At 44.2% G+C, this 25,835-nt stretch overlaps 1 protein-coding gene and 1 long non-coding RNA gene across 3 annotated transcripts in view; one reads left to right on the top strand and one right to left on the bottom strand.

Moving 5' to 3' along the window:
- Window positions 1-25,835, top strand: part of LOC138772735 (uncharacterized) — a 117,535-nt gene that overhangs the window by 40,057 nt on the left and 51,643 nt on the right. The window lies entirely within an intron of this gene.
- The window catches only part of RAMP2 (receptor activity modifying protein 2), a 41,111-nt gene continuing 28,778 nt past the window's right edge, over window positions 13,503-25,835 (bottom strand). For both annotated transcript variants that reach the window (XM_069953341.1, XM_069953342.1), the window contains exons 2-4: window positions 18,306-18,422; window positions 15,747-15,849; window positions 13,503-14,493 (exon numbers count right to left, since the gene is read on the bottom strand). In XM_069953341.1, the coding sequence (XP_069809442.1) occupies window positions 14,238-14,493; window positions 15,747-15,849; window positions 18,306-18,422 (476 nt within the window). In that variant the 3' untranslated portion in view covers window positions 13,503-14,237. The remainder of the gene's footprint in view (window positions 14,494-15,746; window positions 15,850-18,305; window positions 18,423-25,835) is intronic.

The following is a 25,835-nucleotide window of genomic DNA, read 5'->3' on the forward strand; positions in this document are numbered from 1 at the left end:
TGATGAAGGGGGTTATATTGGTTCTAGCAATGCATAAAGCATCATTGCAGAATGGTGTAACTTTGATATCTTTGATTGGGAAGGGTCATTCCTGGACTAGAATAGCTTTATTTTTGGAATGGGAAAAGGAAAACTCTATTTTACAGTTATGAAATTACTATGATCCCTTAACTTACAATGGCCTCAGGTTACAATATTTTCCACATACAATGGTCCTCTCTGCACCATCGTGACTTGAGACCAGATTCAACATACAATGTTACAGACAGTACAGATCTGCGGCACATGTGACTAGGTTGATCGACCAATAAAAGTGGACATTTTACTGGTAAAACCCCGGTATTAGTGAAGTGCATGCAGTGCTTGGCTGTCTAGTATCTCCTCCCTACAGTATAGTGTGATACTACATGTCCTGTGCTGCTGTGTGTGTCTAGTATCTCCTCTCTACAGTATAGTGTGATACTACATGTCCTGTACTGCTGTGTGTGTCTAGTATCCCTCCCTACAGTATAGTGTGATACTACATGTCCTGTACTGCTGTGTGTATCTAGTATCTCCTCTACAGTACAGTGTGATACTACATGTCCTGTACTGCTGTGTCTAGTATCTCCTCTCTACAGTACAGTGTGATACTACATGTCCTGTACTGCTGTGTGTGTCTAGTATCTCCTCTACAGTACAGTGTGATACTACATGTCCTGTACTGCTGTGTGTATCCAGTATCTCCTCTACAGTACAGTATGATACTACATGTCCTGTCCTGCTGTGTGTGTCTAGTATCTCCTCTACAGTATAGTGTGATACTACATGTCCTGTACTGCTGTGTATCTAGTATCTCATCTACAGTCAAGTGTGATACTACATGTCCTGTACTGCTGTGTCTGTCTAGTATCTCCTCTCTACAGTATAATGTGATACTACATGTCCTGTACTGCTGTGTATCTAGTATCTCCTCTAAAGTATAGTGTGATACTACATGCCCTATACTGCTGTGTGTCTAGTATCTCCTCTCTACTGTATAGTGTGATACTACATGTCCTGTACTGCTGTGTATCTAGTATCTCCTCTACAGTATAGTGTGATACTACATGTCCTGTACTGCTGTGTCTGTCTAGTATCTCCTCTCTACAGTATAATGTGATACTACATGTTCTGTACTGCTGTGTATCTAGTATCTCCTCTAAAGTATAGTGTGATACTACATGCCCTGTACTTCTGGGTCTGTCTAGTATCTCCTCTCTACAGTATAGTGTGATACTACATGTCCTGTACTGCTGTGTGTGTCTAGTATCTCCTCTCTACAGTACAGTGTGATACTACATGTCCTGTACTGCTGTGTGTGTCTAGTATCTCCTCTCTACAGTATAGTGTGATACTACATGTCCTGTACTGCTGTGTATCTAGTATCTCCTCTACAGTATAGTGTGATACTACATGCCCTGTACTTCTGGGTCTGTCTAGTATCTCCTCTCTACAGTATAGTGTGAAACTACATGTCCTGTACTGCTGTGTGTGTCTAGTATCTCCTCTCTACAGTACAGTGTGATACTACATGTCCTGTACTGCTGTGTGTGTCTAGTATCTCCTCTCTACAATATAGTGTGATACTACATGTCCTGTACTGCTGTGTTTGTCTAGTATCTCCTCTACAGTCAAGTGTGATACTACATGTCCTGTACTGCTGTGTGTGTCTAGTATCTCCTCTACAGTCAAGTGTGATACTACATGTCCTGTACTGCTGTGTGTGTCTAGTATCTCCTCTACAGTCAAGTGTGATACTACATGTCCATACAATGGTCATCCTGGAACCCATTAAAGGGAACCTGTCACCCCCCCCCCCCCCCCGTGCCGGGGTGACAGGCTCCCGACCCCCCGTTAGAGCCCCCTATAATTACCTAATCCCGCTTCTGGATCCGGTCGGGTCACAGAGATATCAGCCGCTGCAGCCCGGCGCGCGCGCTGAGAGATGAGTCCAATGCTCATAGAGAATGACGGAGCGCAGGACTCTCCTGTCATTCTCTATGGGTGTTGGACTCATCTCTCAGCGCGCGCGCCGGGCTGCAGCGGCTGAGATCTTCATCACCCGACCACCTCCAGAAGCGGGACCCGGCGGGATTAGGTAAGTATATGGGGCTCTAACGGGGGGTCGGGAGCCTGTCACCCCGGCACGGGGGGTGACAGGTTCCCTTTAATATTGTAACTTGAGGGACCTGTATATCATGTAAATTCTTATTTATCAGTCCTCTTTAGAGATGAGCGAATCTCGAGCATGCTCGAGTCCATCCGAACCCGATCGTTTGGCATTTGATTAGCTGGGGCTGCTGAAGTTGGATAAAGCTCTAAGGTTGTCTGGAAAACACGGATACAGCCAATGACTATATCCATGATTTCTCCATAGCCTTAGGGCTTTAGCCAACTTCAGCAGCCACCGCTAATCTAATGCCAAACGATCGGGTTTGGATGGACTCGAGCATGCTCCAGGTTCGCTCATCTCTAGTCCTCTTATCAATGCAACAATGGGGCCTTGAGTTGGTTCATGTTTTAAGAGTCTCTTTTCCGAGACCAAAGAATCTGTTTGCTCCAAATTGCTGGAAAGATCTTACTTGGCCATAGGTTTCGTTAAAAGGTCTCGGTGTGTACAACACCCGCAATGACCAGATTCTTTTCTATCTTTTTTTATTTTCTGTTGTTATTCTTCTGTATACCGCATTGTTACATAACAATTTGTGTGGAATCACACTACAAAAGTCTTAGCCCTCGATTTGAGAATAGAACTCGTCCCACCCATTAGGGTTTCTTATGACCTACCTAAAAAGAACACACCAAATATCTTTCCTAATACTCGAACAGTTATCTCATTGTATTTTCGTCCGAAGCCGTGACAGATGTGTCAATGAAAATAATAAAGAAAGTGGTCAAGCCTCTTTCATTCTCAATGAGAACATCGATTTAGACAGAAGACCGTGTGAGCGCCCTAAAGAACAATTTACAAATTGTTATTATTCCATTCGGCCAGAAAAGTGTTCACTCCACTGAAAACAGATGTTAAAGGGATTGAGACGGAACATGTGGACTCGGAGGGGCAAGAAAAATAGATTAAGGAACCTAATGAATAACCGTGGACCCGCCAGATATCAAATGTAATTTAATAAGAATCTTATTAGGCTTTCTTTCTGGCCTTCGATGTTCTGAATGATGTGTCCCTTAGAGAACAAATTATTAATAATACGTTTAGTTTTTACAGACTAGACCGGTAAGATATATAGTATTGGCAATGGATCTCTACAGTTTACGGATGACTGCAGCCGTCCTGGAGGTAGAGCAGACATACTCTGTAGAAATACTAGCAAAAATCCTCTGGTGGTTTTGATGGTGAAGTATTTTGATTGTTTTAAAGTTGGCCATAATCTGAGTTTGTTGCGGAGCCAGATATATAAATTCAACCATTGGGTTGATCTGTTGACTCCCAGGATGATGAGCTTGGCCGTTCTCCACCAAGGAGAATTCATAGTGTTTGTTCAGTCTGAAGCTATTGTTCGTGCTATTTAAGTTCACTTAGACGTTCATGCAGAAGCATACCATATGTTTATACGTCCTTTTCATGTCCCCCCCCCCCCCCTAATTTCATATGCAATCAGTTTTATACAACTTGCTGAGGCTCAGTCACATGTTAGCTTTAAAATCCGATATTTATTTCGGTGGCAGAAATCCAAGGCTGACACTGCTGATTTCTTCTGCGGATGAGTTTGATATATAACTCAAAATCAGAACATGTTCACAAAAGCTATTCAACTTGTTATATAGCTCTTAAAGGTGAAATGTTTTAAATTGGAGTTCTCCTTTGCAGTTATAGGCCATGTTCACATGGCGTATAACACCAGCTGGATCACAGAACGGCCGCTGTTACTGAAGATCATCCAGGCCGGTACTGCAGTACCAGCGGATGGTCTTCACTACTAATGAATTGGGATGCTGGTGCACCAGTGTGCGCCCGCATCCGAATTCCCCACTGCACCCAATGGAGCGTGTGGCTGGAGCCGAACGCTCCATTGTGTGAACTGACATGTCTCTGCGGCTGCAATTCAACGAGTAGCGGCCGCAGAAAATTGACATGGCAGTTTTTCCTGCGGCCGGATGGAATGCTGGCCGGAGCATATAGGCGTAAATCATGATCCAAATCTACACCTGCTGGAAGCAGGTGTAGATTTAGTACGCTGGGTGCAGGTTCGGGCGCCCAGCCGGATTCACTAAAAGGCGTGCGCCTCTTAGTGAATCCTGCTGGGGAAAAGGGGGCGGAGCCTAATATAAGACCGGCGTACTTGTAATATGCAAATTGCAACAACGACCGTGATTTATACACAACATACGTTGTGTGAACATGGCCATATTGTCATATTATAGTTATACTAGTTTTATAGCCATGGAGGAGTAATAAACCTCATTGAAACAATGCGAGATTCAAGCATTTAACCAGGTGCCCCCTTCTCAGGAGACTGGAGGGTGCCTGCTTCACCTCCAAGTAACCCTAATTCTTTATCGAGTACTATGCTCAAGCCAGCATGGTCACTTAAAGCGAATGTACCATCAGTACACTCACTTTACGTATTGCAGATGGATAGAACGGCATCGGCACAGGGCAGCCTGCCTCTAGTGGGAGGAAACCCCCTCCCCTTCATGATGCAAGTCCATTAGAATCAATACCGTAGCGAATGTACTGTTGGTACACTAGTAGGATCGAAATGCTTAGGAGGTGTGCAAAAACAAGTATAGAGAATTTTAATATACAAAACTTGATTTGTATTGCAGATATGCCACATATAGTAAAAATCATCAATATACCGTTTTTCCAAACAATTACTCCACCAGTACTTACCCAAATGTATGTTTATTGCTCATTAACTAGGCTTACGGTATGCAGCTCTTCTTGGGCCTTCCAGTTGAGCATGCACAGTTCCAGTTTGTGCATTAGCCATTTGTATGTTGGGTGTCCCAGCCACTCCATGCACAAGCTTGTCCATTTAGTTAGTACTGTTGTTCCTGAACCTCTTCTCCTGTTCTCACGTGTGTTCACCTTAAAGGAGAACTCTGGGCTAGGGTAATATTTGGCTGGGGAGGGGGAGAATTAAAAAAGTAACATTCTCTCACCTCCCCCGTCGGTATCCTGGAGCTCCGGTCTCCCAGTCCTAGCCACTTCTGGGTCTGAGAAAGGGTTTTGGGACATGACGTTTTAGGCCAGCTCAGCCAGTCAGTGGTCGAGGTGGGACACTGTTATGGCTGTTGACCAGCTAGGCAGGCCTAGAACGTCACATCCCAGACCCAGAAGTGTCCGGGACTGGAGCTCTGGGATAACAGCACCAGCGCTGAAGCTGCGGAAGTGACAGCATATTACTTCTTTCATCCTCCCCCTCCCCAGCCAAAAATCACCCCAGCCCAATGTTCTCCTTTAACTATGTTCCTTGCCCAGACACCAGTATGATTTTACACTATGCAAAACACCACCTGTGCAGGTAGTGCATTGTAGGCAGAGACACCTGGGTGTGGCATCATGCTTCCTGATATACAATTCATATACATGTACATATTTTTCTAAAGCAAGAAGAAGACAAAACTGCTAAATAAAGTCTCTTACTATAAATATACTGTACCCCCACTATACCTTTGCCTCAGGCATAAATAGTGGGACTTTATGTAGGAGTTACAGAAGCAGCAGACCATCTAAGCAATGCAAAAGCTCAGCAATGAGGGAGTACAATATAACATGTACAAGACAGTTGGAGAGTTTCTCTTCATCAAGCAGGAGAATATGGCAGGGACAACAACCTGGAACAGATGTCAGCAGTGCAAGGTGGGAACTCTGGTCTAACCCCCACATGCGCTTTGGCTGAAGCCAAGCCAACTCGTGCAGTGCTGAACAGCAGCAGATAGGGAGAAGCAGTGTAACAACAAAGATGTAGATTGGTTCATGTGTAATGACCTTGCAGCCTTTTTTCTAATGTCCTGTCTGAATGCTGGATTACACATTTAGGCTAGGTTCACACACAGTAAAATAAAAGCTAGATATGACTGTAATTTTTGAGAAAAATAAACAGGTATAAACAGATGTGTTATGGCTGTATTTTACCTTTCTTTTTTGGTGTGTGAACATAACCTTAATTCAAACCTGTCAGCAGCATTTTGCAGTATACAATAGGAAATCATGAGATGTCCCCTCCCTCAAGATATATAAGCTTTAGAAGTTATATGTAAATTAGAAGATAAAGCTCCTGGGGCGTTCCTCCTGGCTGCAAAAGCCCGGCAATATTCAGATCCGTCTTTCCTATCTCTTCATGTGCTAATTTGCAGTGCTCTACTATACTTTGTTTTGAGTTGCTGGTGCAGAATCTGCACTAGATACACCATGTGTGAATGTAAACTAATTTGGTAGCAATAGATCCCACACATTCCACACAATATACCTAGTTAAATAGCTTTGGTTATTTCCTGTTAAAATCTGAAAGCTACCTTCGGAGATATATTTATGGGACAGCTTCTGAGTAGTTGCAGTCGACTGCTCATCTTTCCTGCAACAGACCATACATGTGATATGTAGTATTGCATGATTGCTTGCAGGGACTCCCTCTATAGCAGGGGTACTCAACTGGCGGAGACCAGCTGTCCGGACCCCTGGTCAGACCTCCTAACCGCCCCTGATCCGGTCCGTCCCGGGGCGGTTAGGAGGTCCCGCTCCCCACCGCACTGCCTCCCGCCACATAGGCGTACTGTCCTTAGATTTCAGTACGCCTGTGGGGCTAGGGGCAGTGTCGGCCCGGCCCTCAGGTCATTAAGAAAAGACTGAGATTTCTCCTTTTCTCAAATCCATTCCTGGCTTTGGCTTCAATAATGTGTAAGATAAATATCTCTGCGTAAAGGCACTCTTATGCTAGGTTTACACGGGTCAATAATTGGCCCGATCGCACGATTAACGATGTTGGAGTTACGATTTTTTTTAATAACGATCAGCGTTTAGACGGTATGATATATCGTACGGAAAAATCGTTTTGCAATTGTTTTGCGATCGCTCGCCCGCAGCCCGGCCCCCCGCTCGCAGCCCGTTCCCCCGCTCATCCGCAGCCCGGCCCCACGGTCAACCGCAGCCCCCTGCGCCGCTCCGATCGCAGGTGGCAGGTGGCGATCAGAGCGGCGGCGGGGGTGTCGATCGGGGCGGCGGGGGTGGCGATCGAGCCGGCGCAGGGGGCTGCGGATGAGTGGAGGGCCGGGCTGCGGATGAGCGGGGGGCCGGGCGGCGGGACTTTCGCGCGACGACTGTTTACACGGAACGATCAGCGAATTTTTTGCGAACGACGAACAAAGATTTAAGAACAAGATAAAAGATCAAAATGAACGATTTCTCGCTCGTCGTTCGATCGTTTGCTGCGTTTACACGTACGATTATCGTTCGAATTCGATCGTTATCGTGGAAATTCGCACGATAATCGCCCTGTGTAAACCCAGCATTAGGGTCCATTTACACAGAAAGATTATCTGACAGATTATCTGCCAAAGATTTAAAGCCAAAGCCAGGACAGACTATAAAGAAAGATCGGGTCATAAAAGAAAGCCAGAGATTTCACCTCTCATCAAATCCATTCCTGGCTTTGGCTTCAATAGTCTATTATAGGGCTATTTTTGACTTTGAGTGGACCAGCAGTAGTGAGGAACGATGAACGTTGATGAACGTTCGGCATTTCACTCCTGGTGGGCAAAGAAGTTGTATGCAATCCTAGGGCTACCAGAAAAACATGAATACAGCCTAGGGTTATATTTATGTTTTCCATTGCTTCCTAGGGCTGCATCCAACTTCTCCAACAACCGGGAATCAAATACAGAGTGTTTTGGTTTGGACAAACCCAAATGTTTGACAAGTTTGATCATCACTAATCAGCAGTGCATATGCTTAGCCAATGCTGTATTCACTCCTCCTAGCTGTAGTCTTGATGCAGGGTGCCTCTCATAGGATTAGCTGGACCCCCCCCACCAATTTATCACCTATGCAATGAATAGAGGATACATGCTTTAGGACAGAACTCACACATACATAATCTACTGGCGATTTTGTGATGCATTTTTGATGTTGTGGATTTATTTATTTGTATTGATTAAATCAGCACTAAGAAATCTGTAACAGATTAAAAACGTGAACATATCCCAAACAAGACAGAGATACACCAAAGTGGAGCGGCACAGCTAAAGACTGAGGACAATAAACCTCTAACAATTCAGGCCAATTCCAAAGGAAAAGGTATTCCAGAATGTCAAGGAAATGTTCAGTTGATTTACCCAGTTGAGTTAGGTTATGTTCACACAATGTCGTTTGGCGTCCCTCTTTTTGGACGGCTGTCATTTTGATGGCAAAAGGCGCAAAAATCATCATCATTATTTGCATTACCAAAACGATTGTTGGGTGAGCATAGCCCTAAAGAGTCACTGTCATTAAAAATAACTTTAGATATGTCACCAGGCATTGATCGCGGTGAGTCTCACTGCTGAGAACTGCTGTGATCAGGACATATAGCTGGGAAGAGAGAGAGGTTCATTCTTCGGGCAGATGGCGGAATCTGCCTGTGGATAGAATCGAGTCTATAGCACGGGTGGAGATGCGCGCGGGGGCGAGCTGCGGAATCCGCGGCGGCTGATCCGCCTGGATCTGTAGTGTGCACATACCCTCCTTCCAACAATGTAGCCCCATAGACCAAGGGTATGTTCACACTGAGCAAAATCGGCTCTCCCGCCTGCCTTAGTGTCTATGGGAGGGCTTAAACACCTCTTTTCTCCGCTAAAGGAATTGACATGTCAATTCTTTGAGCGGAGAGCTGGGGAGAGTGGAGGCGCGAGCCCTCCCACAGACACACTATTTGACACTGCTGTTTGGCAGGTGGGGGAGCTCCACCGCCGATTTTGCTCAGTGTGAACATACCCTTAGGGTACGCTAACACAAAGAGATTTATCTGACAGAATTTATAAGTCAAAGCCCGGAACAGCCTATAAACAGAGAAGAGATCATAAAGGAAAGACTGAGATTTCTCCTCTTTTCAAATCCATTAGTCTGTCTGTGTGAATACACCATTAGGTCATGTTCACACGGCGTAAAACATTGGTCGTTTTGTGACCCGGCCGGGTCACAGAACGGCCGGTGTTTGTGAAGATTATGCAGTAGCAGCCGGATGAGGCCACTATTTCGTTGTCAGTTTTTCATGAGGCCGCAAGGGATCCCAGACGGTGCGTATACTATGTGTATACACTCAGTCCGGGATTCCCTTAGCCTGCAGTGCACGTAAGTTTTAAATTAATCATGGCCGTTGTTGCAAACTGAAAACGGCCGCGATTAATTCAAAACTTACGTTGTGTGAACATGGCGTTACATTGTTGGTGTGGGTCTTTAATCATTTTTGATGTGCCTGATGACATGTCAAAAGTTACTTTTTATGACAGCGACTCTTTAAGCAGTGTTTTAGCTCCTCCATGGAGCTCCTGCTTCTTCCTCTAGAATTGATCTCTTTAATAAAATATCCCAAAGTTTCATGTGCTCCCATATACTACCGGTTTAGATACTCCTAAATATTCAGTTTATAATTTACTATAAGACTCTTGTAGTGTGATCATGTGACCTTGTACAATCATGGGATTGTGCATTCGTGCAGCCAATTTTGGGAGGACCTTATCGTAGTGCAATAATATGATGTTCTCCGACATCAGGTCTTCTTTCCAATGGCTGCTTATACATTAGCGAAAATAATGATCGTTGGAGATTTTTTTTTTAAACTGAAATACTACGTAATCATTGCACAAATTTTTTTTTGCGTCCATTTTTTATACACATTTCATCCTCAGGCTATGTTCACACTACGTATATGTCCGGCCGCATATTTTCGCGGCCGGACATATACGTGTTAAACTCCGGCTGGGGATTTACGCAAGTTGCGGCCGGCTACGTACGGACCGCGAACTTACGCCCGTAGTCTACTTACGCTTCCCGAGCGCCCTATGTAGCGATCTGACAGCGGCCTTTTATTTGGAAAGCTTTGCCTAGCCCCGGACACCCCACAGAACCTTTTGGATCGGCAAAGAAAAGAAGAAAAATTAAGAAATCGCCACTACGTACGGGACCACATGTTACGCTACAGGCGTAAGTTACGGCATTTTCGTCCTCGAACAATGGTCTGGTTCATTTTTTACGGCGCCACGTACGATCCGGGCGTAAGTTCGTACGTAGTGTGAACTGTGCAGCCGTACATCGTATACTCTCCATTGTACGCAAACTACGTAAATCTCCGGCCGCTTATTCACGGAACGCGCTACGTCCGGAGACTTACATAGTGTGAACATAGCCTTAAACTGTATGAAAACGTTAATCCTGTACTTCAGGCTTTTGGTCTTTTACCATCCTATGGCTGCCTCCCTAACTTATAGATAACTAAAATCACTAGTCTCCTTTTTAGGCTGGAAACAAAAACTGCACTTTTTTGGAAAACTGCCACTCAGGGTCGGCGTCAGCACAGGGCTTACCCGGGCAAGTGCCGGGGCCCCACAGCGCTTCTAGAGAGGTAGAGGGGCCCGGTGTTCTAATGTTCTGCCTGCTCTCTGTAGTGCAGGATGAGCGCTGAACATCAGAAGACACAGGAGACGGAGCAGGACCTGCACAGAGAGAAAAGGGTGAAGGACCTGATCACATGACCTGAAGGTCCTCAACCTCACTGTGTGAAGAGCAGACCAACAGAGAGGAAGAGGGAGAAGGCTGAGCTGTGAGTGCTGTGTGTCAGTGTCTGAGTGTGTCAATGTCAGTCAGTGTCAGTCAGTCAGTGCCTGTGTCAGTAATGTGTGTTTGTTTATGTTAGTGCTGTCTTATGTAATTGAGCATACAAAGGGATGCCTTCTGCTTCTCTTTTCTGCTGAATCCCCCCCCCCCCCCCCCAAAAAAAAAAAAAACCTGTACATTTCCAGATTCACAGTTATTAGGTAGGAATTGTAAATGTGAGCTTTTTGGCACTTTTCTGAAAATCCAAAAGAGATACACACTTACGCTATGTTCACACAACGTATGTTTTGCATAAATCAACGGCAGTGATTTATACAAAACATACGTTGTATTTACATAGTTACATAGTTAATACGGTTGAAAAAAGACACATGTCCATCAAGTTCAACCAAGGAGGGGATGGATACAGGGAAGGGGGAGGGGTGATAGGTTCTATACATATGCATTTATATTATTTTGGTCTAAGAACTTGTCTAGCCCTGTTTTGAAGCCATCTACTGTTTTTGCTGTGACCAGATCCTGTGGTGACTGTTCCACAGATTCACAGTTCTCATGGTAAAGAAGGCTTGTCGCCTCCGGAGATTGAACCTTTTTTCCTCCAGGCGGAGGCAGTGCCCCCTTGTCCTTTGAGGGGGTTTTACCTGGAAGATCTTTTCCCCATATCTCTTGTAGGGGCCATTTATATATTTAAATAAGTTAATCATATCTCCCCTTAAACGTCTCTTCTCCAGACTAAACAAATGTAATTCTTTTAATCTCTCCTCATAACTAAGATGCTCCATTCCCCTTATTAGTTTAGTTGCCCGTCTTTGTACCCTCTCCAGCTCTAGAACATCTTTTTTATGAATCGGATTCCAAAACTGGACGGCATACTCCAGATGGGGCCGCACCAAAGCTTTATAAAGCGGTAATATTATATCCCTGTCCCGTGAGTCCATGCCTGTTTTAATGCATGACAATATCCTACTGGCCTTAGAAGCAGCTGACTGACATTGTGTGCTGTTCTGTAGTCTATTATCTACAAGTATACCCAGATCCTTCTCCATCAGCGACTCTCCCAGAGTAACTCCCCCCAGGACATATGATGCATGTGGGTTATTAGTACCCAGGTGCATAACTTTACATTTATCCACATTAAACCTCATTTGCCAAGTGGACGCCCAAACACTCAGTGTGTCTAAGTCATCCTGTAACATCTGCACATCCTCCATAGACTGTACTGTACTACAAAGCTTGGTGTCATCTGCAAAGATAGAAACATTGCTGTTAATTCCATTCTCAATATCATTAATAAACAAGTTAAACAGAAGAGGGCCCAGTACTGACCCTTGGGGTACACCACTTATTACCGGGGACCATTCGGAGTAGGAATCATTGACCACCACTCTCTGGGTACGATTATTAAGCCAGTTTTCAATCCAGTTACACATTAAATTTTCCAAACCGATAGAATTTAACTTACCCATCAGACGTCCATGAGGAACTGTGTCAAACGCTTTTGCAAAATCCAGGTACACGATATCCACAGCCGCGCCGCCATCCAGGCTTCTACTTACCTCTTCATAGAAACATATCAGGTTGGTTTGACAGCTTCTGTCCTTAGTAAAGCCATGCTGGTTATCACTTATAATACTATTAGCCACTACATATTCCTGGATGTAGTCCCTTATAAGCCCCTCAAATAGTTTCCCCACAATGGACGTTAAGCTTACGGGTCTATAGTTACCTGGGGAAGTTCGAGAGCCCTTTTTGAAGATCGGCATTACATTTGCCTTACGCCAGTCCCTCGGCACAATACCAGTAAGCAAAGAATCACGGAATATTTCATACAAGGGTATTTGAATGAATGGAATCCAGGCCGGATAGTATACACATAGTATACACTCCGGCCAGGGTTCCATCCGGCCACACGAAAAAACTAACATGCCAGTTTTCTGCGGCCGCTATTCATTAAACAGCGGCCGCAGATAATATGTCAGTTCACATATGCTGCAGCCACATGCTCCATTGTGTGCAGCAGTGAATTGGGATGTGGACGAATTCACCAGTAATGAAGATGATCCGTCCAGTACTGGCTGGGATGATCTTCAGTAACACCGACCGGTGTTATACGTAGTGTGAACCCAGCCTTAGGATGACGATATAAAAAGAGAAGCTATATTACTGTGTTTAGCTTATATTGATAATCTAATCTAATAGTTTTCCAAAGTTCAAATTGCAGTTTTTATGTAGTGTGTGTGTATATGTATATATATATATATATATATATATATATATATATATATACACATACACATACACACACACACACTAACGTCACCAAAGTGAAAGTAATTGAAATAAATAAAATATAAATAGTTCACACCGTTTATTTTATGTACAATTTTCTCACAAATTGTTATGTGTAGATTTACCCAAATGGTTCCCGTTTGCCATGATCATATTTGTTTCCTGCAAAGTCAGGAGTTTCAGTTTTATATTTTTTTTACTATAAGTCTTTAGAGTTATGTTTTTAACATTCACACACATACACACGTCATCACTGTTCACTAATACAGTTCAACACAAATAGTCCAGTCCCTCAGGCCGAAGGCAAGCCTTTCGTTACACGTCACTTGTCGTTTTGAGATGCTAATGCATTCTTATAAATATTATCAAACAGGTAAAGCAGAAAAATATAACATATTCGAAGCTTCCAGTATTCCACATAGTATTTCCATCAGTATTTTGGTCACTATTTTTTCAACCAAAACCAGGAGTGGGTTGAAAACTTAAACTGTGCAAATCTTCACATTATAATTTTGCCCTGTCAGTTCCACTCCTGGTTTTGGCTAAAAAAAACACTGACCAAAAAACTGACGGAAATACTGTGTGTGTGTACATAGCCTATGGGTGTCTTCACACAGACACACTATATTTTACAATAAAACAAGACATTAAAATAATGCCAAAATGCTCATTTCCGTCACAGTTGATCATCAGAACTCTATTGTTCCCGCGTGAAGATGCTACTGGCTTTTTCCAAAGAGGAAACCATGTCAATTCCAATCGACTACAATATATCGTGGTCACAAAATCTCGAATTTTGTCCATGATGGAGAAGAAGACGGAGAAGAAATTGATGCAATATTCAATTTTCTCAAAATATTTAGTTTCTTCTGTAATTTTTTTAAACAATCTTGGGTTGCGATAGTTGGATCATCCAGTTACGTTGGTTACAGGATAAAAGTTTTTTGGAAGGATGATGAGCTATATTTTTTATATCGCCATAAACCAGAAGAGCAAGGGAGTAAATATTTGTAGTCATTCCAAGATGGAAGGAGCTGTAGATGAGCATTAAGGATCGGGCGTGGTCATAAAATTGACCAAAGACTCTCAAAGCCTTCTGCTGATACAAGCAGTTAGGAAACGCAGTCACATTGTCCCTTATGTCAGTAGCTAATATTCAAGTTTGCGGTTTGCTAGCGTTGCTCTTGTACACAACGATTGTGACCAGGACAGGTATTAGGCAGATGGGGGTAAGAATTAATCCAAGCAAAATATTCTCCGGAGGGTCCATGAGCTCTTCGGACAAAAGACTGCAATTTACAAAGTATAGCAAATGGGCTTCCAAAATGATGCTGTGTGCTAGTTCATTGGGGAAGGCGATTGAACGATTTTCGGCTCTGGTTTCCAAGCAGTCTTGCAAATAACTGTATATTCTATAGTGGAGGAAGACAAAAAATGGTGACATGCTGCATATCATTAAATATATGAGGCTTGCTTTTTTAAAATGAGCTGGTTAACAAATATCACTGTAGGGTTTAAAGTGACTCTGTACCTACAATCTGACCCCCCAAACCGCTTGTACATTTCGATAGCTGCTTTTAATCCAAGATCTGTCCTGGGGTCCGTTTGGCAGGTGATGCAGTTATTGTCCTAAAAGAAAAACTTTTAAACTCGCAGCCCTGTGTCAAATTGTTGTGGCCTAGAGTGTCTATACCCTAGGCTTCACACTGTGTTAAAGCGACTCTGTACCCGCAATCTGACCCCCCCAAACCACTTGTACCTTCGGATAGCTGCTTTTAATCCAAGATCTGTCCTGGGGTCCGGTCGGCAGGTAATGCAGTTATTGTCCTAAAAAAACAACTTTTAAACTTGCAGCCCTGTGTCAAATTGGCGTGGCCTAGAGTGTGTGTCCCCCCTAGGATTGCAACGTCTCCCCACCCTCCTCATCAATAGGAATGCCTCTGGCCAGGATTTTTCCTATTCATCACCTGAACACTGCACAAGTGCCTTAACGATCCAGCTCATGGGCGGTGTTCACACAGGTGATGAATAGGAGAAAATGTTCTAGGGGCATTCCTAATGATGAAGAGGGATGGAGGGGTGTGGCAATCCTATTTCACACACTCTAGGCCTTGCCAATTTGACACAGGGCTGCATGTTTAAAAGTTGTTTTTAGGACAATAACTGCATCCCCTGCCGAACGGAACCCAGGACAGATCTTGGATTAAAAGCAGCTATCTGAAGGGTTTGGGGGGTCAGATTGTGGGTACAGAGTCGCTTTAACTCATTCTATTGTTGGTATATGTCCACAACCTTTCAAAAAAGGTATGGCGACATATAATGCAGTATACTGGCAACGGGTTCATTCAGTTTAATGGCTCGAATGTAGTCAGCTACAGACTTCATTCAAGCCATTTCTTGCACGCATACATTCATTTAGCTTGAGCTGATGTGTTCCCAAATGTAGTTACTAGTAGACAGTGTCCATGTCATTGAACTGAATGGTGCTCTGCCAGTATGCCAATCGTTGGCATGAGCCCAAACAATTAGCAATTTGAATCCTGCAGCCTGGAGAAGGTGGATGCAGCCCTAGGACTGCCTGTAAAACACCACATAACAGATGTGTAAGGCAACACAAACATACATTTGCATTTAGTAAAAAGTTTCTTTACTTAGTATACTATACCTGACAGTGCGTTTCCAGTTGCACCAGTGTTCATGCTTAAGGTGCAGCATTGCAACACTAAATAGGAACCAGCATTTTTCAGCATCTCCTTCATATGTGTTTGCTACGAGAAAGGAAGACAAAAATATAAACAGTTTATGCAAAAATAATATAACACACACAATGGGGGACATTTATCAAGGGCTTTAAGACTATTTTAAGTGAATAACTGGATTTTTCACCCATTTTTGGTCTATTTATTAACCAGTATTTAACGGGCGAATATTTTTTTTAGATGAGTCCTTTTTTTTGCTAGTTTTGAGCATTCACCCAAAAATTTGCACGATCCTGGAATCGCACCAAATTTCTTGTTTGCGACTATTTGAAGTCACACTGGTGGCGGCCTACGTCTGGTCAGAATGTTCTATTCACAGATTGATTAATAGACGAATACTGTGTAGAAAAAAACCTCAAAATTAGACTCAAAATTTTCCCCAATGTTTCTTAATGGTGCGTTCACACCTACAGGATCTGCAGCTGATTTTCTGCAGCAGATTTCATTTAAATAACTGAACACAGCATCAAATCTGCTGCAGATCTGCTGCAGATCCTGTAGGTGTGAACGCACCCTAAAGGAATAATATTCATACTGGATTACTATATATATATGAAACCAAGAGAACTAGAACTGCTCTGAGCTGTGCCCATAGTTCCTCATACTTGCCAGCAGTCCCAATTTTGTCAGGACGATCACAATATCCAGACCACAAAAAGGACAAACTAGTCCTGGAGCTTAGCAGAAGGAAACGTATTGTCACACCACCCTTTACATGACCCGCTATGGACAGACAGCATCATAGCATCGCTTTTAGTGTTGTCATTAACAAGAAACTGTTAGGGTCCATTTACACAGAAAGATTATCTGCCAAAGATTTAAAGCCAAAGCCAGAAACAGACAATACACAGAGATCAGGTCATAAAGGAAAGCCTGAGATTTCTCCTCTTTTCAAATCCATTCCTGGCTTTGGTTTCAAATCTTTGGCAGATAATCTGTAAGATAATCTTTCTGTGTAAAAGGACCTTACTGCGACTGAGAAGTCAGGTTTGAGTATGGCTGTCTCTTGGCTTGCACACAGTGCCCCCTGCTGGTGCACTGCTCAAGGGAGCCCTTGCATATGGCAGTAGGTCATCCCTAAGGGCCTGTTCACAACAGTGGCGGAATTTCAAGTGGAGCTCACAGACGCGGCTTGAAATTCAGCCTGTCCCATTGCTTCAATAGGATGTCTCGTGCGCCTCCACTCTCTGCCCAAGGAATTGGCATGTCAGTTCTTTGGGCGGAGAGTGGAGGCGAGCGAAACATCCCATTAAAACAATGGGGCAGGCTGAATTTCAAGCCGTGTCCGCGGCCTCCGCTTGGAGTTTTGCCACTTTCACTCAGTGTGAACGGGCCCTAATAGTAATGCAAGGGACAGCTCCTTAGGGTGCCAGCCACACTATTACATGTTATGTGCCATGCAAGATTACTCATCACTGTACTATTAAAGCAGAACTCTGCTCAGTATGCCTGTGAAGGGAGGGGGTGAAAACAAAAACCATCTACTTACCTTCCCAGCTACAGCACTGATGGCTGCAGTCCACTGTTCTGGCTGCTACCTGGTAGTCAGAAGGGACCTGGGACGTGACGGGGCAGGCCTGCTCAGTCATTTAGTGGCAGAGGCAGGACACTGCTACAGCCGCTAAATAGCTAAGTGGGCCTGCCATGTTTCAGGTCTCTTCTCACCTCCAGGACGCTGAAGCAGTACAGCCAGGACCAGGGCATACATTCAGGAGAACAGCCCCTCTGCTGTTTACTCTGCGGCTTGATTGACAGGTCTTTCCCTTTATGTGCTGAGAGATCTCTCTCAGAATTAGTACGGCAGAGAGATCTAGTCCTCTTCACTTTATACCCTGTTCCTGACTTGTTTCTTTAAGAGAATCTGTCACTAGGTTTATTCCACCTTAAATGACGGCAGCAGAACTAGTGACAGAAATGCTGAAAAGATTAGTGTATTACTTACATCTTTCCGTTCTACATACTTACTGTTCTCCTAATATGCAGAAGAATATGATTCTTGCCACACCCCTCCTGCTGATTGACAGTTGACTGCCTATAAACAGCATGGATAGATAACTGCCAATCAACAGCTGGTGGGTGGAGTTTTCTACTTCTCATGAATATCCAGGACTAATGGGCTCATGCACCTAATAGAGAGGACTGCTTATTGTCCATGTTATTCAGGAGGATATCTCTGGATCAGCTACATAGAACAATGTAAGTGATACATCATTCTGTTCAGCTTCTCTGTCACTAGTTTATACTACCCTTAGAGAGGACACCATAAACATACTGACAGAGTCTCTTTAAATTAAATTATCCCTCTCTACGGTGAGATAGCCTTTACCTGTTTTATTCAGCCCCTGGATTGGGCAGCATTAAACACCTGGCAAATTCTCTTAAAGGCTAATTTGATCATTAATAGTTAATATATTTATAAATATCAACATTTCTATTATTAAAAAAGCATCATTGTCTGTTCTTACCAAAGAGATGGACTGGATCAAATGCTGGATGGGACACGTTGGTTGTCGTCAAACTGAAATTTGCCATGGTGATTGCAGGCTGCGTAACATTCTCCATTGCTGCTATTGAGCTTAAAGCTGTTGAAAAAAAAACCTTCATTAAAGGATATCACCAGAGACATGGTCATCATGACACTGTTTTATACATATACATATATATTGGGGAGATTTATCAAACATGGTGTAAAGTGAGACTGGCTCAGTTGCCCCTAGCAACCAATCAGATTCCACCTTTCATTCCTCACAGAGTCTTTGGAAAATGAAAGGTGGAATCTGATTGGTTGCTAGGGGCAACTGAGCCAGTTTCACTTTACACCATGTTTGATAAATTTCCCCTTATGATAAAGCTGATCAGACAATGAGACACTCACACATCTCTGAAGCTTGGTTATTTGAGAATATTAACCTCTTTAAGTAGTGTTCCCATAATGCACGGAGAGCCTTCACTAGTTTGTTTTTCTATTCACAAATTAGCACATATGCTTAAGGCCACACGTATATATCACAGTAAGTGCACATATATAATATACATTATATTGTAAAAAAAAAAGTTGACATAGAGACAAATATAACGTTTTTGGTGGGGATCTGGTTGTTCTAACCATCTTTAGGGTAGCTTTACACATACTGGATCCGCAGCGGATTTCATGCTGCCTGTATGGGACCCGGCCCCTTTAACCCCCAGGCCGCCCGCAGCCCCAGCCCGGAGCATACATTACCTGCTCATCGCTCAGCTGACAGGCCGCTCAGCCAATCACAGGCCACAGCGGTCCTGTCCTGTAATTGGCTGACCAGCCTGTCCTGAGACAGGTCGCTCAGACGCTGCTGCTGGGAAGCTGCAGAGCATAGGAGAGAAGACTGAGAGCAGGGAGAGGTAAGGTGTCAGGTGTTTGGGATATCGCTAACACTGTCCATGCAGCCCTTACTGCCCTAATATCAGGTCGTCTAATGCTGCGTTTACAGGAAACGATTATCAGGTGAATTTGCACGATAACGATCGAATTCGAACGATAATCGTACGTGTAAACGCAGCGAACGATCGAACGACGAGTGAGAAATCCTTCATTTTGATCTTTCAACTTGTTCTTAAATCGTCGTTCGTAAAAAATTCGCTGATCGTTCCGTGTAAACAGTTTTTGCGCGAAAGTCCGTCCGCCCGCAGCCCGGCCCCCGCTCATCCGCAGCCCCCTGCGCCGGCTCGATCGCCACGCATGACACTTCTTTCAGCGTATAGCGGAATACGCCGGCCCATAGAATGGTGTCTATGGAGCCGGCGGAAAGGCGCCCAGATGTGTGGGCGGACAGCTGACGGAATTCCGCGGACATTGTCCGCGAGAATTCCGTAGTGTGAACCCGCCCTAACAGTCAGTAGGGGTCTGAAAACCCAGACCCTGACCATTAAAAACTTTAAAGTCCTGCTCTGGTCAGCTGTGATACAAATGTATGGGCTTTTTTTGTATCTGATATTACAGCACGCTTCCCCTGCACCTCGCAGCCTTCTGTTTTAGAGCCTGACCTTGTTTTGACACCTTCTTTCCTGAGCTTCACTTCCTTCCTTTTCCTTCCATTAATGTATGTGAATGTTCCTGTCACCTCCCCGCTCGTGCTACCCCTGCGAGGATTATTTTTTATATAATTCATCCTCATTCTAAGGTTCCCTACCCTGAAAAGTATTTAACTCTTTATTTTTTAACTTACAAATACAAATGTATTCTTTATAAAGGGCTCATTCTGGAACGGCATAAATGGCAAACTAACAGTACCAGAAACTCTCGCTGGCCCTCCTCTGAAAGCAAAGGAAGGTTGAACTCACAAGGGGCTCACCAAGTAAGCCAATATGCTGTAAAGATCTGTAATGCATTAGTGCCTTTAAAAGAACCTAGACAGTGGTCTGTAACATATTGCAAGCAATAAAGATGGTTTGCATTATATATTCCCTGGTGCATAGGAAATAAAATTCTAGCAAGAGGAGATCACATATTATTATTATTATTATTATTATTATTATTATTATTATTATTATTACTGACTACTTTTAGATACTGTGCAAATATATATATATATATATATATATATATATATCTCCCTGTACTGGGTGGGAGCACGAGCGGAGGAGGGGCATGGTCTGCATAGCGGGGTCTACAGCCTTGTACTGTGACCCAGGAAGTCTCCCTCACCTTTCAAATCATAGTAGATCCACTTCAGGCTGGGGCTCACATCAGGGGACAGGACTGTGGAGTTAATCTCTTCATAGCTGTAACCCCTCTCTCCCCGGACAGAGAGTGCTGCTATACTGTGCCCACATATGTCCTGCTCATTCCTTCATGCTCCCTGCAGTCTCTGTCAGTCCTTGTGTTTCCCATCCTCTCCATTACTGTACAGTAACTTATAATATCACATATTCTGCTGTTTGTTTCATTTGTTTTACATGTTATTCGGAATAATAAATCATTATTTTTGGGGTTTGGAACCAATTGTCTGCATTTCTATGATTTCTTATGGAAAAATTTGCTTTGGTTTAATTATGCTCGTAATCCAAGGCACCACTATATATAATTATATATATATATATATATATATATATATATATATATATATATATATATATATATATATAGTGTATAACAGACACACACGCACAAGCTCCGGACAATGGCCATTGTTTGGCACGCTAAAACAATGGTAGTTGTAGTGAGCGTCAAACAACAGCCATTGTTGCATTGAAAAATTGCATTGAAATCAGTGTACAATGGCCAGAAATAATTGACATTTCAGCTATTTCCACGGCTGTTGTCCAATACACTGTGTGAAAAACGGCCGTTGTTTGCATTGACTTCAATGCAACACATTTCTGTATGAAAAGTATGCCCATTGTTTAAATTTAAAACAATGACTGTTCTTGTCATAAAAAATATGTTATGTGAACATAGCCTTAGGGTATGTTCCCACGTACTATACTGCAGTGAATTTCATGGCGGAGGCGGGACAGTGTAGTGATTGACTGAGTGGGCTCTCAGTCAATGGAACAGCACCAGGGCATTGGGGGAGTGCGGACAGGTAGTGCTGCCCCAGTCTCTCCTCATCTAAGCTTCTAAAAATAAAAAAGGAAACATAAATTAAACAATATTTGGGCTTAGATAAATGTTCAGGAGAGCGGCTATAGAATAATCAGAGAGCTGTTAATTGGAATGACATGGAGCAGCTTGCATTGCTTGTAGGTTGTTCCCCCACAGGGCCGCTTCTGCCATGAGGTGGAATGAGGCGGCAGACAGCAGCCGCTCACCTGTCCTGCCGCAGCCGTCCAGTCCCACCACCAACGCTCACCAATGTCCACTAACCGCGCTCTTGCGCCATCAGTCAGCAGCTGTCATCGTCCTCCAGCGAGTTGTGAGTGCCCGGGGTCAGCGGGGGCCGCGATGAGGTGACAGCGGTGATCGTTGGCGACAGGATGGCTGCGGCAGGACAGGTGAGCGGCTGCAGGGCCGGAGCGTGCGGGGGTGGGTGTTATTGGTTACGGGGGGGGGGGGGGGGGGCGTGGGCAGGTATGCATTGTGGTCTGGACGGGGGGGGGGGGGGGGTGACAGAGGCCCCAGAAACGTCCCTGTTCCCCGACGCTTACTTCCTGTAGTTTCACATCTTGGAAGTAAGTCTTCCAAGACATGGAGGGGGCTATATATTCCAATCATGTGATGTCTAATAGCTGTGCGATCGCGTCGTAATTCGCACTGATCAGAACATACGCTTGCTCCCTCAATGTCTCTGAAGGCTTTCTTCCAAGACGCGGATACACAGAGAGTGACAACTCTCTGACTGGCCCTTGTTTAACGCTACCTGCGGCCTGAATTACTGATCAGGATCATTAAAGGGGTTATCCAGCTCTACAAAAACATGGCCACTTTTTCCCCTCTCTTGTCTCCAGTTCAGGTGTGGTTTGCAATTAAGCTCCATTTACTTCAATGGAACCGAGTCCCAAACCCCACCCACTCTGGAGAGAAGAGAGGGGAAAAAGTGGCCATGTTTTTGTAGCGCTGGATAACCCCTTTAATTTTGGACATAGGTAGCGTTAAACAACACCCTTTGTTTGTACAGCATGTGAACATAGCCTAAATAAGTGCCGGTCTACACTTGTCTCAGGAAATAGGTTGGCCTGTCTAAAATGGTCCTTACTATCTTGTAGAGATCAGCGTAGCACACTTTATTAGCTTCATATGAAGCTAATCAGCCTTTGAGTCCATAGGCCGTGTTCATGTGTCAAGCCGGTCTTCAGACTGTATTCTCCACAGAGTGGGCAGATAGCAGGATACAAAGGCCGATCGTTTAGCTTCATACGAGCGTGCTTCGCTCATCCCTACTATCAAGCGTTATCAGAATTCTCTATGGTACTGGCACTACGGACTCTAGTCTGCTCTGATCTGTAACTCAGGCAGTACTGCAGAGATCTCTTTGTCTTCTGCTTGTTAACCCTTTTTGTGTGGCAGCATATAAGTAAACATTAGGTCACTTATACACTGTAGTACATAAGGGGTTAAGCAGAAGGACACAGGACAGGCTTTTACCTTCTCCCCAGGGCCCCCTTCCTGCACAGGCCACATAGCAGCTGCCTTCCCTGCCTCTATGGTAGCTACGTCACTGGGTGGGGATAGGTCAGATGGGGATGGGGGTCAGGTGGGGTAGTGTGTGTGGGGATGGGGGTCAGGTGGGGTAGTGTATGTGGGGATGGGGGTCAGGTGGTGTAGTGTGTGTAGGGATAAGGGTCAGGAAAGTTAGTGTGTGTGAGAATGGGGGTCAGGTGGGGTAGTGTGTGGGGGTCGGATGGGGGTCAGGTGGAGTAGTGTGTGTGTGGGGGGATGGGTTCAATTGGGGTTGTGTGTGTGGGGGGGGGAAGGGTCAGGTGGGGTAGTGTGTGTGGGAGGGGATGGGGGTTAGGTGGGGTAGTGTGTGGGGAAGGGTCAGGTGGGGTAGTGTGTGTGGGGGGATGGGGGTCAGGTTGGGTAGCGTGTGGGGAAGGGTCAGGGAGGGTAGTATGTGTGTTTGGGGAGGGATAGGGATCAGCTGGGGTAGTGTGTGTGTGTTTGTGTGTGGAAGGGTCAGGTGAGGAAGTGTGTTTGGGGATGGGGGTCAGGTGGGGTAGTGTCTACTGTTCCTAATAGTGACAGAAGACTACTGGTTGGTACTCTTAATTGTTAATTTTTTTTTTGTAGTTTACTTCACACAATAATTATTTTTTGGTTTAATAAATACAGTTGCTGTATATATTACAATTACACAATTACATATTTTTGTTATTTAGACTATAAATATCGCAAAATGATGGTGTTTTTTCTCGAAGTGACACACCATCCGAGTTATACCCGTTTTGCCGAATGTTGACACACCAAGCTCAAAAGGTTGCCCGTCACCTCCTTACATGGACCTTTAGACTGTGCCGTCTACCTGTACAGTGTATAGTTACCTCTAGTTTAAAGCCGTTTACGTATTACTTTAGGATCTCGGTTCTGTTAGTGGGTCATACAGTCATGGAATCTGGCTGAATTAGACAAATGATATCAAAGTTCAGTATGAAAGCCATGGAAATGAAATTCTCCATTCATTCATGTTTTGACAAATTTTTCTCCAAGAAATGTATTCCAGCTGCTGTTCTAGAAGACTTCCCGTCATCAAATGCAATTTCATATCAAAAACCTCTTTGTAGCCGTACAGGAAAAAAGAACGTTCTACCTCTGGACGATAACGTGCATAAATATTTCTTTAAGCAAATACCTTTCCATAATCCATGTATTAGTATGGAAAGTCAGGCTAAATGTGCTACAACCATGAAGTATAGGTGTAAGAGGATTCTTTAATATTGTTTTTTTTAGTCTGATTAGGTCACTGATATCAATGTAATGGGATAGTAATTCTGCATTGGGGGATCTGCCAAGCATTCATTATTACTACAAATGGTGTACATTCCACTTGATCAAGAACCCGCTCCGCTGCTTGACATTCACTCATCTTTATTAACTACAGATGTTGAGAAAGCAGCAGGTTAAGTGTAATCAATAAAAGTAGAAATTCTATATGCTGAATAATACTCTGAGAAATCTGCCTATCAAGTCCGTGCCATTCCCAATCAAATAATAAATTCTATGTGTAACTGACGGAGCAGAAAGCCCCTTCAAAACTAGTAAAATAATTCCCCTTTTTAAAGGGGTATTCTGGTAAAAATGTACTTTTCCCAATTAGAAGATCGCGGGGGGTCCAACCCCTGAACCTCCTGGTGATCTCCGTATCTGACCCTGCCGACTCTGTTATGAATAGAGCCTTGAGTAGGCACGTGACCTGGAGCTCTATTCATTCCTATGGAGCGACGGAAAGAACCAAGTACGCCGGAAGAGCCCGAGAACCCACAATCTGTCCCCCCCAAACCACTTGTACCTTTGGATAGCTGCTTGTAATCCAAGATCTGTCCTGGGGTCTGTTCGGCAGGTGATGCAGTTATTGTCCTAAAAAAACAACTTTTAAACTTGCAGCCCCGTGCCCAATGGGAGTATCTGTGCCCTAACTTTGCACCACCCCTCCGTTCCTCCTCCCCACCCTCTTCATCATTAGGAATGCCACTGGAACATTTTCTCCTGTCTGAACATTGCACAGGTGCCCTAACGATCCAGCCCATGTTCAGTATTCACACAGCTGACGAATAGGAGGCAATCTGCCTGGAGCATTCCTAATGATGAGGAGGGGGGGGGGGGAGGGACAGAGAGGTTGTGCCAGACTAATACATACACAATCTAAGCCCCAGTCGTTTGGCACAGGGCTGCCAGTTCAAAAGTTGTTTTTTTAGGACAATAACTGCATCACCTGCCGAACGGACCCCAGGACAGATCTTGGATTAAAACCAGCTATCTGACGGTACAAGCAGTTTGAGGGGGACAGATTGTAGGTACAGAATCGCTTTAAAAACTACCTGTTTGCTACGGTGTGTTGTCATCAGTAGTGGATGTCAATAGGTCCGATTCAGGCAGTAGCCCTCGGCCCTGAGCTCCTGGGGGGCCCATGACCACCCAAAAAGACATACTTTTAGTGGTGTAATGTCTCCTGACTACAGTTCTTTGCAACAAATTGCTGCTTTAGGGCTTTGTGGTATTATCTATCCTGTGCTGTGAACTCTACGTTAGTGCTGCCTTAGTTACAGTGGGTTGGGGGGGGCAGGCTTGGTGAACAGCCCAGGGCCTATGGTAATCCGCCCCTGGTTGTCATCACAGGACTCTATTAGCGGCCAGTAATTCCATGTTTAGGTTAGGCTTTGGTTACATCTGCATTAGTGGTTCCATTGTAGATTTCATGATATTGATAGACATTCTAATTATTTTGGCAAACTCTGTCCTAAAGGAGTTGTCCATGTATATTTTTATGATCTCTCTAGCTAAAAAGAGAAGAAGTGATACTCACCTTCCTGATCCCCCACATCTGCCGTCCTTCAGTTCCTGCTTGTCACTGCTGCTTCCTGGT

The sequence above is a fragment of the Dendropsophus ebraccatus genome, chromosome 14, assembly GCF_027789765.1.
Source record: "Dendropsophus ebraccatus isolate aDenEbr1 chromosome 14, aDenEbr1.pat, whole genome shotgun sequence".
NCBI classification, from domain to species: Eukaryota; Metazoa; Chordata; class Amphibia; order Anura; family Hylidae; genus Dendropsophus; species Dendropsophus ebraccatus.